The following is an 18,007-nucleotide window of genomic DNA, read 5'->3' on the forward strand; positions in this document are numbered from 1 at the left end:
TAAAATATGAATACACTGAATAATATACGCTTCCATCCATCTTAAACAAGTGTACGTCCTAGATGGCATCGCCTAACTCAACTTTAGTGCACTATATAGGGAATAGGGCGCCATTTCGGGATATATATAGTACCAGTCAAACATTTGGACACGCCTACTCATTCCAAGGTTTTTCTTTATTTTTACTATTTTCTACATTGTAGAATAATAGTGAAAACATAAACTATGAAATAACACATGGAATCTAAAATCTAAATATATAGCCACCCTTTCTTTGACTTGCTTTACACACTCTTGGAATTCTCTCAACCAGCTTCATGAGTAGTCACCTGTAATGCATTTCAATTAACAGGTGTGCCTTGTTAAAAGTTCATTTCTTTCATTCTTTATGCGTTTGAGCCAATCAGTTGTGTTGTGACAAGGTAGGGTTGGTATACAGAAGATATCCCTATTTTGTAAAAGACCATAATATGGACCAAGTCCATATTATGGCAAGAACAGCTCAAATAAATAAAGAGAAATGACAGTCCATCATTACTCTAAGACATGAAGTCAGTCAATCTGGAAAATTTCAAGAACAATGAAAGGGCTATCTCCTGTATACTATCCCTACCTTGCCACAACACAACTTGTTCAACACTTTTTTGATTATTACATAATTCCATGTGTTATTTCATAGTTTTTATGTCTTCACTATTATTCTACAATGTAGAAAATAGTGAAAATAAAGAAAAACCCTTGAATAAGTAGGTGTGTCCAAACTTTTGACTGGTACTGTATAGATAGATAGATAGATAGATAGAGGTAGAGGGAGGGAGAGAGAGAGAGAAAAAAACAATCGCAATCAATTCCCAACTTCTGTGTATTTACAGTGCCTTCAGAAAGTATTCACACCAATTGACTTTTTCAACACAACAGCCCGAATTTAAAACTGATTCAATTGGGATTTTTTTTGTCACTGAGCTACACAAAATACCCCATAATATCAAATGGCAATTATTACTGTGTTAAAATACATTTAATCATTTTCATTTAGAAATTCTTTAGTGGGTAATACATAAAAGTTTATTTTTAACACACTTGCACTTTCATTTTCTTTGTTGTTCCTTTTCCTTTTTAATATGTAGTGCAATTGCACATAATGTATTATTTGAATAATACAAGATTTTAAATCCCAGCAATCTTTAAAATTACATTCAGGTGCAAAATGTTTTCAAAAGTTGTTTTTAATTCATACAAAAATTATATTCATTGGAATATAACTTAAATAACATAGGAATATAACATTTAATAACAATAACTTAAATAATTCAGTGTAACTTTGATGTGGGAACTCTCTCACACTCTGCTACTGCACAATTCTAATGGTTACATAGGTCACAAATAAAGGTATTCTCAGTCGAATTGGAGCACAAATCATGAGCCCACCTCCTGCACTGCTCACACCTAATCCAGTCCCCACCTGTAACTAAAAAAAGGGGAAGAGATGCCAATTGAAAAACTCTCTCTTAAAAACGTATCTAGCTATATGACACAAAATGATGTGTAAAATATATAAAAAGCTATAAAGGAACATTAGCTTTAAAATTATCAGTCACTAGTGGAAATATTTACAACTGCAATTAAGTTACATTATCATTTTAATGTATTTCACCTCAGACGATCTGGTAGTAAAGGTTGCTAACTAGCACTCCTAGCAGCTTATGCTAACTAGCTAGCTGGCTAGCATTTACTGCTAGTGAAGTTTCTATCTCACAATTAGCATAAACATGCGCTAACTAGGCTAGTCATTGTCTAAATGACAGGTAGAAACACATTCATAACCATAAAGGGATAACTAGACCCCAAGGGCCAGTTGGGGGGGCGAGTTGCCCCCACAACACACTCATCTATAACATATTACTACTTTACTCAAATTATCTAAATTTCTCTCTCTAAACAAGTGGATTATTTATTTTAAGGCTTTCTTACTTGTATATTTAAAAAATAATTATATATCTATCTTCATTGGAATATATCCACAACTTTTTCAAAATGTCAATTTTTTTCATCCACTTACAGTACCACAAAATTGTTTAGTTGAATTATCTCCAAAAGTTGTGATGAGACAGAGGATTTTTTGTTGTTGAGCAAGAGCAGTGGCAGCCAGGTAAAGTGCTGGGAAAATAACTTGGTAACATCTTGTGGTTTTAATGTGAATTACAGGGGGCAGGGCTAGTTAATCCCTAGTACCCTACCGCTCTCCATATTTCTAAGCATAATGCTGGCTGCATCATGTTATGGGTATGCTTTCCACCAGACACTGGGAGATTAATTCACCTTTTAGCAGGATAATAACCTAAAACACAAGGTCAAATCTACACTGGAGTTGCTTACCAAGAATACAGCAAATGTTCCTGAGTGGGCCAGTTACAGTTTTGACTTAAATCTACGGCAAGACCTGAAAATGATTGTTTAGCAATGATCAACAACCAGTTTTACAGAGCTGGAAGAATTTCGAAAAGAATAAATGGACAAATGTTGCACAATCCACGTGTGGAAAGCTCTTATACTTACCCAGGAAGACTCACAGCTGTAAAGGTGCTTCTACAAAGTATTGACTCAGGGGTGTGAATACTTATGTAAATTAGATATTTCTGTATTTTCTAAAAACATTGCCATTATCAGTTATTGTGTGTAGATGGGGGGTGGAATAAGTCAGAAGGCACTGTACTAATAATGGCATAAAGCAGGGAATTATTCTGGGTGAGGGAGAAACTGCAAATATGATATGCGATTGCCATAGCCTGAGGGACATACATCCCATAACAATTAATTCCATTAAGGATTTATTGTACATTGTATGTAACTTACAAGTAATACATAGTGTAGCCATCATCCATGTACATTTAGTTGTTTATTTATTAGCCATCTCTTTTTTTAGAACCTTATTTAATTGATTGTAGATCACACAATACAACAGCAGTAGTGTTGTAACTGTATACATTATTATATATACACAATATTAACCCCATTGGATTTTACTGTATTTACTGAAATGCTGTACAACTACTGCTTTAGCAATATCTATTAAATTGTATTTCATGCCAATAAAGCAATCTGAATTTGACAGACCGAGAGAGACACAGAGAGAGACGAAGCGAGGAGAACGAGAAAGAGGGAGAGAGAAGGTGAGAAAGAAAGAGAGCAGAGAAAGTGGAAGATCAGCTCAGCAGCTCCCCAACAGCCATTAGTCATAATTTGGTCCCGGACGCACAACAGGGCCCTGCGTCTGAAGGTACAAACTAAAATTTATTGGGCTGGCCTGCTTGGGCTAATTGAAAGAAATTGTCTGTCTGTTTGCTTTCCACAGTGTTTGGAGAAGGGTTAGTTTTAAAGCAGAAGGTTTTAGCCACCAGCGCCATCAACCGAACAGCACACAGCAGAGCTCTGCACCTACTGGCTGGACAGGATTAAGGTAAATTCTAACAGGGTTAGAGTCAGTGCCATTTCAATTCAGTCAATTCAATGAATGAATTAAAACTCAACTCATGAATTAAGTTGAAAAATGAACATTGTTTTTCTAGGTGGACTCGCTTTTCAATTCATGAATCAAATATCAATGCATTTCTTGAATTGACTGAAACTGAGCGGAAACAAAATCGAGCCCCAACCAAATTGTTACCTGGCCAGCCATTACAGGTAATTACTAGATTCACCTCAGTTGATGACACAGCCCAAATAAACACCAATCCACCAAGTGTCAAAAATACTGTGACAGGTTGTGACCTTACTTTATATACTTTTCTACCACTGTCAAAGCTGGAACAGTCTCCTACCTCTCCTCGCCAGCCTTCCTTCCTTCTACTATAAACTGCCACACTTGCAAAAAATCCAGAGGAAAATGTGAGAGGGGAATGCAATGAATGAAAAATAAATAAATCTATTTGAGACTGGCAGAAGCTCCTGTTTTTAAAATAATAAGATGTAGCTGTTCTGAGTTCTAACTGTCACTGTCTCAACCCCAGTATTCTGTGGCCTCTATGGCAACTGAGCCTCATCATGATGAAGGAAGACAGTTGACAGCGCAGCCAGGTTGACTCCACCATCCGCTACAGCCGCTAAACTTAACTCAGAGAGAGAGAGAGAGAGAGAGAGAGAGAGAGAGAGAATGTGGGGGGCGGAGAGCAAGGGAGCGAGAGGGAGAGAGAGAAAAGGAGCATGAGAATGGAAGAGAGAGAGAGGAGACAGAAGGAGTGAGACAAAGGGAGAGATAAAGGGAGAAAGAGTGCTCAGCTCCTCACTGTAGAGCCAGCTCTGCTGCTCAGAGATCCTGTTGCAAGTAGTGAGACTTGTTGAATTGTTGACTTTCTATTCAGAGGACAATTCACACTGGGGCTGTAGTGCACTACATAGGGAGCCATTTGGAATGCAGCCCGGGTCTCATACAGGTAGATGATGTTGTGGGTGGTAGGCAGCAGTCATACTGTACCAACAACAGTGTTTTTGTCATTAAATCCTCATCAAAACTGGACTCATCTGGGACTCAGCTAGGGGTGGTTATTATAGAGTACCCAGGGAGTTGACCTGCTCCTCAGAGAGAGAGGGGGGAGACAGAAAGGTGAAAGAGAAGAGGGAGAAAGAGATGAGAAACAGGGGAGGGAGAGAACAGAGCAAGAGGGAAAGAGGCTAGCTAGAACAGCCTGCCAGTGTGGTTAGAAGTGCTGCCTTCCTGCCTAACTGTCACCAATTTGTTCCTAGCCATGGGGGACATCCAGGGGATGGTGAGGTGATGGCAACTAAGAGTCCTCCTCAGCCCAGATAATGAGCCTTGAGTGTGTGTGTGTGTGAGTCAGAGTCAGACAGGGCTGCTGGTTTCCCTTTTCCCCTGACCTATGAAACCTTAATGGGAAGCAATAGTGTGAGAACCTCCTGAAGACCTGACCTGGTAGAACAGGGGATATAACCAAAATGTTTTAGGGTTGAGCAGAAGAAGCCTGCACATTTTTAAAAAAATGTTTGTGCAGACAAAGTCATCAACATTATCTGTGGTAATCACAACTGTTGTGCATGTGCAAGCTGAATATGTACGGGGCCATTGAGATGAATTAAGTGTATGTTTTATAAAAAGAAGATATTTAGGGCATTTTTATGAGAACAGTTTCCTTTTAAACAGGTTGCAGCTCTGGAGGCTATTTGAACAGTCTTGGTTAAATGAATGAGGTTTTAATAAATGCTGTTCGCTGTGCAGAGACGCAGTAAAAGCTCTTGATAGTACCATCATTGCATCCATAAAGGACGGAAACAGAATGATTTGTAGTTCAGGAGCGCCACTGCATGGCTCTTGGTGGTATTTGACTGTGGGCACATGCTTTCCTTTAAGAGCAGCCATATATCATGCATATTATAATCATGGCTGTATTTCTTGACAATGTTTTTATTACATGTTTGTCCTTTAGCAGACTTATCCAGAGCTACTTACAGTCAGAATAAAATGTTTATGACAACATGCACTGTATTGCAATAAAAACCCACATAGAAAAAAATAGTACTCCAATCAATTCAAAAAAATATTTCACATATAATTATATGGTAGGCTACAAATATCCCAGTAAATCCTTACTTCATATAGGACAAGAACTTGCATTGGACACAACAGTACTGCTTAGCTAATTACAACTGGTCTGGAACCCAAACTGGTTTGCCCTGTTTAACAGAGCATATGCATTTCCAGGCTAAATGACAAGGGGGAGAGTTAAGAGAAGGTAACCTAAATATTTCTGCTGATTCATTCACCTAGCACTAGGAATAGAAAAGAACATGGCTACTCAGCTAACAGTAAGACCAGTCAGTGGAGGTCAGCTTTTTTACAAACCTTCCCTGTAGAGAACCTTCACAGCACAAAGAGATGCTGACTGACCCGACCAACCTGTATCCACAACTCCTATTCCTAAAAAATATTTAGACCATTCATTAGAACCTTCAGAACATTCTGAACTTCAAGGTAGGGTTTAGAATATATTCTAGTATGATTCAGTCAGTAATAATCAAACTTCATTTGGTGCCACTGGTTCAATATGATTGTAAATAAATATATCTAAGACAGATGGCCCTTTTGTGGTCTTTTTATTTATGGTCATGAGTGGATGAATTTCAACTCAATTTGTATTTATAAAATAAATTATAAACCTGTAACAGTGAATTCATATTACTTTCTTTCATATTTTGTTCCAATAATTCAGACAGACATGGCGCTTTACTTACTTCTGTTACAAATAAAGGAAGCAGGAGCTAAGGTGAAACACAATGGCCTGAAAACACAATGACAACTGCATAGAATCTTAAAACATATATTGAGGACCAACTACTGTACTTTAGTTTGTAAAGGAAAACAAATATGGACATTTACAGAGGTGGAGGCTCCTCGGAGTAAGGGGAGGAGCATCCTCAAAGAATTTCATCAAAATACAAATAAATGAAACAAAGTGAACCTTTTTACATAAAACTATGCTAAATATATTAATGTCACCAAACAATTAATTAATACAGTTTTGCAATGGTCTACAATACAGCACTCGTAGGGTGGCATTATGGTGTAGCCAGAGGACAGCTAGCATCTGTCCTTCTCTGGTTATATTGACTTCAATGCAAAACCTAGGAGGCTCATGGTTCTCACCCTCTTCCACAGACTTACACGGTGATTATGACGACTTCCGGAAGATGTCCTTCAACCTATCAGAGCTCTTGCAGCATGAACTGACATATCCACCCAATCAAAGGATCAGAGAATAAATCTAGTACTGAAAGCATAAGCTACTGCAGTGCATAAAATGTGGTGAGTAAGAGAAAGACAATAGTTGAACAGTTTTGAGCAAATTCATATCTTAAAAAATGAAGGAGAAGCAAGAGAGCGGAAGAGCTAGCTATATTTGGTTGTATTAATTTAAACATTCACTTAGCTAGTTGAATGCAGCTAGCCAGTTTATCCTACTTAAACAGAAAGGGATGCTACGTTAGCTAGCTGGCTATCCAACACTGGAACTCTTCGAAGTTAAAGTAAGATTTTGGTTTTATTCATTTATTGCCACAGGGTCCCACCGGTGTAACTGCTAAACTGCGTGATTGTAGCTAGCGGGTTGAATAACACGTTAGTTCTAGTAGGTAGGTTTACTATGACATGACAACAATGTAGGCTGTGTGTAGTGGTTAGCGGTCATGATATGAAGGTTTGGCAAGTTAGATTTTTTTGCCTGGTCACAGGCAGCTGATGTGTTGTGCACTGAAGTCCACACGCGAAGGGAACAGGTGAGAGGAGGAGAGCGCATAGGTAGTTTGAGAAGGAATTATATACACACCGCATTCGGAAAGTATTCAGACCCCTTGACTTTTTACACATTTTGTTACATTACAGCCTTACATGCTCAACATAAATGTACACATACATGTTATACAATCATTGCATCCACACTGCTTATGAGCGTCTGCGTAGCCAGGCGCTAAAGTAGAACTTGGTTCTATTTGTGACGCTCAACACGCTGCAAGACCTGCCTCTCCCATTTCCTCATTGCTTTTTAGGTGCATATACCCACGTGGGTGATGTCCAGAATCCAGTTGGTTGAGGTAATGCACCTTAAAGTTGGTTGCCAACTGCCATATAAAGTCAGAAGAAAAAGAAGACTGAAGGAAGGAGAGTGACTAGAGATGACTAGAAACAAATTCGGTTTACAGTTTAATCTGTGGATTCATTGTCAGAGTAGAGGACCTTGTGCATTTCAGGTAAAATAACAACCCAATGTTTATATCTCAGTACATATTTGCTAGCAACAGCAAGGTAGTTAGCTAAATTGCCATAAAATGTTAAATGCTTTTCGACCTGTCCCAAAATGTATATAATTGGTTCAGAGTTTAATTAGATATTTCAACCTGCGTGACCTGATTGCATCTGGTGTGGGTGGACAAAATCAATTAGTCTAGTCAGCATGTTATTCTAAAATTGATTATTATTCATCAATCTTCACACAATACCCCATAATGACGAAGCAAAAACTGTTTTTTAGAATGCATTTACATAAGTATTTAAAACGCTTTGCTATGAGACTCAAAATTGAGCTCAGGTGCATCCTGATTCAATTGATCATCGTTGAGATGTTTATACATCTTGACTAGAGTCCACCTGTGGTAGTTTCAATTGATTGGACAAGATTTTGTCCCACATTTGACAGTGCATGTCAGAGCAAAATCCAAGACATTAGGTCAAAAGGAATTGTCCGTAGAGCTCCGAGACAGGATTGTGTCAAGGCACAGATCTGAAGAAGGGTACCAAACAATTCTGCAGCATTGAAGGTCCCTAAGAACACAGCGGACTCAATCATTATTAAATGGAAGAAGTTTGGAACCACCAAGACTCTTCATCGAGCTGGCCGCCCGGTCAAACTGAGCAATCGGGGGAGAAGGGCCTTGGTCAGAGAGGTGACCAAGAACCTGATGTTCACTCTGACAGAGCTCCAGAGGTCCCCTGTGGAGATGGGAGAACCTTCCAGAAGGACAACCATCTCTGCAGCACTCCACCAATCAGGCTTTTATGGTAGAGTGGCCAGACGGAAGCCACTCTTCAGTAAAAGGCACATGACAGCCTACTTGGAGTTAGGCAAAAGGCACTTAAAGGACTCTCAGACCATGAGAAACAAGATTCTCATGTCTGATGAAACCAAGATTGAACTCTTTGGCATGAATGCTATGCACGTCTGAAGGAATGCACGTCGGAAGGAAACCTGGCACCATCCTTACGGTGAAGCATGGTGGTAGCAGCATCATGCTGTGGGGATGTTTTTCAGCGGCAGGTACCGGGAGACGAGTCAGGATCGAGCGAAAGATGAACGGAGCAAAGTACAGAGAGACCCTTGATGAAAACCTGCTCCAGAGTGCTCAGGACGCATCATGGAGAGATTACAAGATTATGTTATAATACTGTTATTGCATCAAATGTTTTGTTTTTATGCAACAGAATAGGGTTCTTAGAACTCTGTCGTGTCTGTGTGAACTGAGAGGAGCTTCTGAAATTTAACTCTAGCAACTGATTTATGATGGTCTTGTCATGCCTCGGACTGAGTTGCTGTTTCTGTGCCGGGAGGTACCAGGGCGGAGAGGGCTCGGGTATGGATAATTATGAGAGGAACCTTGTTTTAGGGGCCAGAACCTGGTTTCCACACAATGAGCACATCTTTACAGCAGATTTTTTTTTTAATACAAATCCTAACCTTGTGACCCATTCCACACATCTGTTGTTTGTATTGTAGACTAAAAGGGGGTATATCTTTGTTATAAGAAGGTGTTTGTATTCTTTGTCTCAGGGCTCTCAACCCAACCCCCGACGATCAGCCATCGTTATTGCTCTATATTTTCCCTATTAATACATTTTGAATGAAGTAATATCCTGATTGGTGATTGACCCGGTCTCTCCTCATTATTGATTAGAATTTCCACGACAGACGTCAGACTGGGGCGAAGGTTCACCTTCCAACAGGACAGTGACCCTAAGCACACAGCCAAGACAACGCAGGACTGGCGTCAGGACAAGTCTCTGAATGTCCTTGAGTGGTCCAGCCAGAAACCGGACTTAAACCAGATCGAACATCTCTGGAGACCTGAAAATAGTGGTCATACCCAAGAAGACTCGAGACGGTAATCTCTGCCAAAGGTGCTTCAACAAAGTACTGAGTAAAGAGTCTGAATACTTATGTAAATGTGATCAGTTTTTTATTTTTAATACATTTGCAAAAAAATCTAAAAACCTGCTTTTGCTTTGTCATTATGGCGTAGTGTGTGTAGATTGATGAGGCAAAAAATAATTTGTCAATTTTAGAAGGCTGTAACGTAACAAAATGAGGAAAAAGTCAAGGGGTGTGAAAACTTTCCGAATGCACAGTATACAATGAGCAAAGTGATCTTGCCGTTTTTATATGGCTGCTATGAAAGTGAATTGTGTTTCGTGTGATCAGGGGTGTATTCATTCCACCGATTCTGTTGAAAAACATTTCTTAAATGGAATGGGGATAAACATACCTGAATTTGTCCAATAGAAACTCTCGTTTGCAACTGTTTGACAAATGATTACACCCTAGATCAGCTAGATGCAGGCACGAGAGTTCACGGCAGTATTGAATGTGTTACAGTCTCACCTTGATTACTAAAAACTATCTTGATGAAAGTTCACAATGTAAACTTCTCATAAGATAGGTTGTAGTAATCTCATGATGGGTACAGGGACATTTTGAGTATATTGTAGTAGCCTAAACCCACCCCTGTTACATTGAACTGGGTGAATGAAATATGAATGACAGTCATCCAAAATTCTGCAATAGAAATAAGGCCATGCTCATAAGAAATACATTTTTAAAATCATCCTCCCTCATCTTAAACGGAACAGACCGCCACTGATCTACAGGTGGGTTAAAAGTCAGCCTCGGTTGGTTCTGTTTTTATCTCCTGCAGAAATTCCAGTTGAAAAACTAGGGATGGTTTGGAAGAATTTGTCACACCGATTCCCTCTTGATTCCAGAAATGGTAATGGTCATATTTGGAAAGTCTCAGTTATCGAAGTTAGTGGAGGTTGGGGTCTCAGCCACTCAGTGTGTAGGTGAGTTGGGTGTCTTGAAGAGGCCGCTCTTTCTGAGGTATCGTACAAGAAGAGGCACTGATATCACAGTGATGCTGATACGGAGCGGAGCAAACAGCTTGTGGATTGCGTACGCCAGGACAAACGTACTGGTACCCGCCGCCAACTTGGACTGAACCAGAGATTCACTGAATCCTATCTTGTACAGGATAGCAGCCATGTCGATCCCACTGTGGAGAGGAACACACATACCAGAGGGAGCCATATAACTTTAGCATTCGACAGGATTTCAACATGGTCCTCAAAGCAATTGTAGGATCTTGCTAACTTGTACCTCAAAGACGCAGATAATTGAAAGGCTTCATGAAGACAAACTATTAAGTAATAAAATGTATCAACCTTGTTTCTAATGGTTCATCCCATTAGAATGCTGCTTTACACTTATCTTCTAACTACGTCTAAAATGGCTCCCTATTCCCTACATGGTGCACTGCAATGTACTAACAGAGCACTATAGGGAACATGGTGCCATTTCAGAATGTCCCCATGTCTCTCCCACAACAATTATGCGGTGTGTTAGTGAACTTTAGCACTGGGCAGGCCAGGAGGGTGTTGAATCCAAGGGCCATTACAGCAATAAAGGGAGATCTGTGAGTTGGCTGATAATCTGGACTCAATCCCTCTGGTATTCAGCCTACTGTCAATCAAGCCATGTCAACTAGGAAGACAAATGTAATGTTTTTGTATATGTGACAAATACTGCTGAAGTCTTGCAACATACAGTACCTGGACGCAGCGAGGTAGAACATGCCCAGAGACATGAGGGACATACATATGTGGAAGGAGACTCCTACAGCTCCGTACACCTTAAAGATCTTCTTCAGCTGCTGGGTCTTGCTAGGATTGTCCTCCCCAGGCTCCGGTACCTCGGGCTCCTCAGGGCCTTTGGCTGAGGCCTGCTTTGGAGTCTGGTCCTGGTCGGGTCAGAGAGAGATATAATTGTATTTATCCTTTAATTAAACTCAGGGAAGTCACATTTACAAGTTCTCAAGTGAGCCCTGGACAAGGAAGATCAATACTGGTAATACATATAAAAGTATTAATGAAATGTACAGTTGAAGTCGTAAGTTTACAAAAACTTAGGTTGGAGTCATTAAAACTTGTTTTTCAACCACTCCACAAATTTCTTGTTAACAAACTATAGTTTTGGCAAGTCGGATAGGACATCTACTTCGTGCATGACACAATACATTTTTCCAACTATTGTTTACAGACAGATTATTTCACTGTATCACAATTCCAGTGGGTCGGAAGTTTACATACACTAAGTTGGCTGTTTATTTAAACAGCTTGGAAAATTCCAAAAATGTATGTCATGGCATTAGAAGCTTCTGGCTAATTTACATAATTTGAGTCAATTGGAGGTGTACCTGTGGATGTATTTCAAGGCCTACCTTCAAACTCAGAGCCTCTTTGCTTGACATCATGGGAAATTGTAGACCTCCAGAAGTTTGGTTCATCCTTGGGAGCAATTTCCAAATGCCTGAAGATACCACGTTCATCTGTACAAACAATAGAATGCAAGCATAAACACCATGGGACCACGCAGCCGTCATAACGCTCAGGAAGGAAACGCGTTCTGTCTCCTAGAGATGAACATACTTTGGTGCGAAAAGTGCAAATCAATCCCAGAACAACGGCAAAGGACCTTGTGAAGATGCTGGAGGAAAACGGTACAAATGTATCTATATCCACAGTAAAACGAGTCCTATATCGACATAACCTGAAAGGCCGCTCAGCAAGGAAGAAGCCACTGCTCCAAAACCACCATAAAAAAGCCAGACTACGGTTTGCAACTGGGGACAAAGATCGTACTTTTTGGAGAAATGTCCTCTGGTCTGATGAAACAAAAATAGAACTGTTTGGCCATAGGACGGACTGGTGCACTTCACAAAATAGCATCATGAGGGAGGAAAATTATGTGGATATATTGAAGAAACATCTCAAGACATCAGTTAGAAACTTAAAGCTTGGTCACAAATGGGTCTTCCAAATGGACAATGACCCCAAGCATACTCCCAAAGTTGTGGCAAAATGGCTTAAGGACAAGAAAGTCAAGGTATTGGAGTGGCCATCACAAAGCCCTGACCTAAATCCTATATTACATTTGTGGGCAGAACTGAAAAAGCGTGTGCGAGCAAGGATGCCTACAAACCTGACTCAGTTACACCAGCTCTATCAGGAGGAATGGGCCATAATTCCCCCAACTTATTGTGGGAAGCTTGTGGAAGGCTACCCGAAACGTTTGACCCAAGTTAAACAATTTGAAGGCAATGCTACCAAATACGAATTGAGTGTATGTAAACTGCTGACCCACTGGGAATGTGATGAAAGAAAGAAAGGCTGAAATAAATCATTCTGTCAACTATTATTCTGATATTTCACATTCTTAAATTAAAGTGGTGATCCTAACTGACCTAAAACAGGGAATTGTTACTAGGATTAAATGTCAGGAATTGTGAAAAAGTTTAAATGTATTTGGCTAAGGTAGATGTAAACTTCAGACTACAACTGTATATGCATCATACATAGCCAATATGTTGACTAATAAACCACAACATCCTTCCCAACCATTCATTAAACCTGGGGGTCCTGACCGAGCCTGGACACACTACTCATTCAAGGGTACTGCAAACTATTGAATACTGAATCAGTGTACTACTGAGTCAGCTAATTAGATGGAGTCTGCCTGGAAAAGTGTTGTGTTATTCATGTCATCTACTGGGGGGGAAGAAAGAGAGAACGAGAGTGAGAGAGCGAGAGCTGGTGCTCCACTCACGAGACATGGCGCAGGGCTGTGATTATTCTTTGTCTGTGACCCCGGGCCACAGACACACTCAGATGAACGGGAGGGGAGATTAGACACATTATCTGTAGGATAATTACATGTACAGCGGCATGCAGGGCATGGGGAGAACACACACACACTTACAAAGATTACATATAGTAGGGACAGTAGAGCGGCAATCTGTATTATTGGCATGGAATACAGAGGTATTATAGGATAGACATAGTGACTGAAAAGAGCTTCTAAACATGAGAACTGGGATTGCTCACCTCAGACTGAACGAAGAGTTTTTCTTCAATGAGTCGGACGCGAGGGATATACTGTTGACACCCGACCAGGCCACAATGCCCGTGAGTCGCTGGAGAAGGAAACGTAGATTTCGAGGCAAAAGATCAGGTCGCCTTGTGAGGACCAGGCGACCAGTGGCTAATCCCTGTTCAGGATGACTGTGTGATCACGCTCTCCGCAGCCGACATGAGTAAGACCTTTAAACAGGTCAACATTCACAAGGCCGCTGGGCCAGATGGATAACCAGGACATGTACTCCAAGCATGCGCTGACCAACTGGCAAGTGTCTTTACTGACATTTTCAAACTCTCCCTGTCTGAGTCTGTAATACCAACATGTTTCATAGTCCCTGTGCCCAAGAACACTAAGGTAACCTGCCTAAATGACTACCGACCCGTAGCACTCACACTCACATCTGTAGCCATGAAATGCTTTGAAAGGCTGGTCATGGCTCACATCAACACCATTATCCCAGAAACAAAGGCTTTATCATTGGGTTTTTTACAGAAATGTTTGGCGATCGACTAGGAATTCCTTGGAGATCGACCAGTCGACGGTTGGTGAATTCAATCTCATACTTGTGGTGGTTCATTTCTGTATTATCAAATGAGGAGAGAAACTTATCACACAAGTCAGAGTTATACTTAGACTGAATCTTTATTACTTCGAGCACTGCAATAGCGATGGCTGGTCGACGAACCACCCTCCGATGGTTCGTTGAGGGCCATGACACAAAGGCTACTAAAATCTTTAATAGCAAAGATCCACCACCTCCTAGTCAACATAACAAACAGATGTGTGGAACGGGTCACAAGGTGAGACTTGATAGATGAGAAAGGAATATCCCGCAGCAAGATAGCATTTGCTATAAATTCTGTTCTTATCGTTCAGTTTGGCCCCTAATACGAGACTCCGATCTCATTCCTGGTACTTCACAGCACAAAAACACAAACTCATTCTATGGCATGAATCCATTGTCAGCTCCAGATACTCCCATCTCAAGTAAAACCCCTTCATGACCACATGCCTGGACAAGCTCACTGAGGGGAGTGAGCCTCTAGGTCATACACTATCCCAAGATAAGTGCAACATCAGATGTGACATACAATGAATGGTTCCAGACACTACCCCACACATCTGGTCTCAAACCTGATCTCTTCCCCAAGGCCAAAGTAGGGAGTGACTGGCGCACAGACATTGTAGAGACAAGTAATTGGTTCCCCATTAATCAGAACATCCCTTCAGATGGTTTTAGAATAGGTAAAGACACATTCACATATGAAGACAATGTTCCCTCCTGTCGTCTTCTCTTTCTGATATTCTGCATAGCACCAGGGACATGTGAAAAACAAGCCTGACCTCTCCCATCTCTGGGCTCCAAGTGACTGAGCCCCAGCTGAGGGAGGAAGTGCAACTGCCAACACCAGAGTCCAAAGGGATACATTCTAATAACAAGCATATCATATAAGCATATTATGCAGATAAGACATCTTAATTATCTATGTTACCTTACTAATTCTGATTCTTCCGCCACATGCTTCTCTCTGTGGGCTGATATTTCTGCACGGCAGTCTTGGGGCTAATGAGCGCACGTGCAGTTTAGAGGGAACATTGGGTGTCACCTATGATATGACACATTGAGTTATTGAGCTACAGTAAGTGAAGTGAACTAACACCTGGTAACAGAATAGCATCGTGGTTCTATGATCTATACAGAAAAACAATTATGAATGCCATCTTCAGGTGATGTTTCCTGTTTTCTCTTTTTCAAATGAGCTCGGCACCCAAACAAGATCAAATTAGGTTTGTCCCCGGACCAAATCTGTACCAATCATAGACTTGTTTCACAAGTTTGGACATCACACACAGTACAGCACAGTAAAGTAGAGCATGGCAGAGTTCAGGACAGTCAATTATACTGTACTATACTCTAGTGTGTTTTACTGTATTAAACTGTGTATTGTACTGACATATACTCTACTTTTCCTGTACTGTCCAAACTTGTGAAACAGACATCTATGATTGGACTCACCAAATTTTAACGTCCATGGACAGCGTCTGTGCTCAGTGGGTGAGAGGACTGGTTACAGTAAATGGAAAGAAAAGGGGGCTCATTGGTAGATGTTGGTAAGAGCCGGGAGAGGTGACATTAACTGGGGGGGGGGCGAGAAGAGAGAGAGCGAGAAGAGAGAGAGAGAAGAGAGAGAGCGCGAGAAGAGAGAGAAGAGAGAGAGAGCGAGAAGAGAGAGAGCGCGAGAAGAGAGAGAGAGCGAGAAGAAGAGAGAGAGAAGAGAGAGAGAGAAGAGAGAGAGAGAAGAGAGAGAGCGAGAAAAAGAGAGAGCGCGAGAAAAGAGAGAGCGCGAGAAGAGAGAGCGCGAGAAGAGAGAGCGCGAGAAGAGAGAGAGCGCGAGAAGAGAGAGAGCGCGAGAAGAGAGAGAGAGCGAGAAGAGAGAGAGAGCGCGAGAAGAGAGAGAGCGCGAGAAGACAGAGAGAGAGCGCGAGAAGACAGAGAGAGAGCGAGAAGAGAGAGAAGCGAGAAGAGAGAGAGCGAGAAGAGAGAGAGCGAGAAGAGAGAGCGCGAGAAGAGAGAGAGCGAGAAGAGAAGAGAGAGAGCGAAGAAAAAGAGAGAGCGAGAAGAGAGAAGAGAGAGCGAGAAAAGAGAGAGCGAGAAGAGAGAGCGAGAAGAGAGAGAGAGAAGAGAAGAGAGAGAGAGACAGAGCGCGAGAAGAGAGAGCGCGCGAGAAGAGAGAGAGAGAGAGAGCGAGAAGAGAGAGAGCGCGAGAAGACAGAGAGAGCGCGAGAAAGAGAGAGCAGAGAGAGAGCGAGAAGACAGAGAGAGAGCGCGAGAAGAGAGAGCGCGCGAGAAGAAGACAGAGAGAGAGAGAGAGAAGAGAGAGAGAGCGCGAAAGAGAGAGCGCGCGAGAAGAGAGAGAGAGAGAGAGAGCGCGAGAAGAGAGAGAGCGCGAAGAAGAGAGAGAGCGAGCGAGAAGAGAGAGAGCGCGAGAAGAGAGAGAGCGCGCGAGAAGAGAGAGAGCGCGAGAAGAGAGAGAGAGCGCGAGAAGAGAGAGAGCGCGAGAAGAGAGAGAGAGCGAGAAGAGAGAGAGAGCGCGAGAAGAGAGAGCGAGCGCGAGAAGAGAGAGAGCGCGAGAAGAGAGAGAGCGCGAGAAGAGAGAGAGCGCGAGAAGAGAGAGCGCGAGAAGAGAGAGCGCGAGAAGAGAGAGCGCGAAAAGAGAGAGCGCGAAAAGAGAGAGAGAGAGCGCGAAAAGAGAGAGAGAGCGCGAGAAGAGAGAGAGAGAGCGCGAGAAGAGAGAGAGAGAGCGCGAGAAGAGAGAGAGAGAGCGCGAGAAGAGAGAGAGAGAGCGAGAAGAGAGAGAGAGCGCGAGAAGAGAGAGAGAGAGCGCGAGAAGAGAGAGAGAGAGCGCGAGAAGAGAGAGAGAGAGCGCGAGAAGACAGAGAGAGAGCGCGAGAAGACAGAGAGAGCGCGCGAGAAGACAGAGAGAGCGCGCGAGAAGACAGAGAGAGCGCGCGAGAAGACAGAGAGAGCGCGCGAGAAGACAGAGAGAGCGCGCGAGAAGACAGAGAGAGAGCGCGAGAAGAGAGAGAGCGCGAGAAGAGAGAGCGCGCGAGAAGAGAGAGCGCGCGAGAGAAGAGAGAGAGAGCGCGAGAAGAGAGAGAGCGAGAAGAGAGAGAGCGAGAAGAGAGAGAGCGCGAGAAGAGAGAGAGCGAGAAGAGAGAGCGAGAAGAGAGAGAGCGCGAGAAGAGAGAGAGAGCGCGAGAAGAGAGAGAGCGCGAAGACAGAGAGAGCGCGAGAAGACAGAGAGAGAGCGCGAGAAGACAGAGGGAGAGCGCGAGAAGAGAGAGAGCGCGAGAAGAGAGAGCGCGCGAGAAGAGAGAGCGCGCGAGAAGAGAGAGCGCGCGAGAAGAGAGAGCGCGCGAGAAGAGAGAGCGCGCGAGAAGAGAGAGAGCGCGAGAAGAGAGAGAGCGCGCGAGAAGAGAGAGAGCGCGCGAGAAGAGAGAGAGCGCGCGAGAAGAGAGAGAGCGCGCGAGAAGAGAGAGAGCGCGCGAGAAGAGAGAGCGCGCGAGAAGAGAGAGAGCGCGCGAAGAGAGAGAGAGCGCGAGAAGAGAGAGAGCGCGAGAAGAGAGAGAGCGCGCGAGAAGAGAGAGAGCGCGAGAAGAGAGAGAGCGCGAGAAGAGAGAGAGCGCGAGAAGAGAGAGAGCGCGAGAGAAGAGAGAGAGCGAGAAGAGAGAGAGCGAGAAGAGAGAGAGCGCGAGAAGAG

At 42.6% G+C, this 18,007-nt stretch overlaps 1 protein-coding gene across 2 annotated transcripts in view; it reads right to left on the reverse strand.

Annotated features, from left to right (window-relative positions):
• Window positions 1-5,396: 5,396 nt before the first annotated feature.
• LOC115145314 (protein FAM210B, mitochondrial-like) overlaps window positions 5,397-18,007 on the reverse strand; it is a 30,429-nt gene continuing 17,818 nt past the window's right edge. The window contains exons 2-4 of one of the 2 annotated variants that reach the window (XM_065026465.1): window positions 12,049-12,156; window positions 11,381-11,568; window positions 5,397-10,824 (exon numbers count right to left, since the gene is read on the reverse strand). In XM_065026465.1, the coding sequence (XP_064882537.1) occupies window positions 10,605-10,824; window positions 11,381-11,568; window positions 12,049-12,156 (516 nt within the window). In that variant the 3' untranslated portion in view covers window positions 5,397-10,604. Of the gene's footprint in view, window positions 10,825-11,380; window positions 11,569-12,048; window positions 15,866-18,007 lie in introns of those variants that run through there. The other variant, XM_029686799.2, reaches the window with a different exon arrangement.

This window comes from Oncorhynchus nerka, linkage group LG2, assembly GCF_034236695.1.
Source record: "Oncorhynchus nerka isolate Pitt River linkage group LG2, Oner_Uvic_2.0, whole genome shotgun sequence".
NCBI lineage: Eukaryota > Metazoa > Chordata > Actinopteri > Salmoniformes > Salmonidae > Oncorhynchus > Oncorhynchus nerka.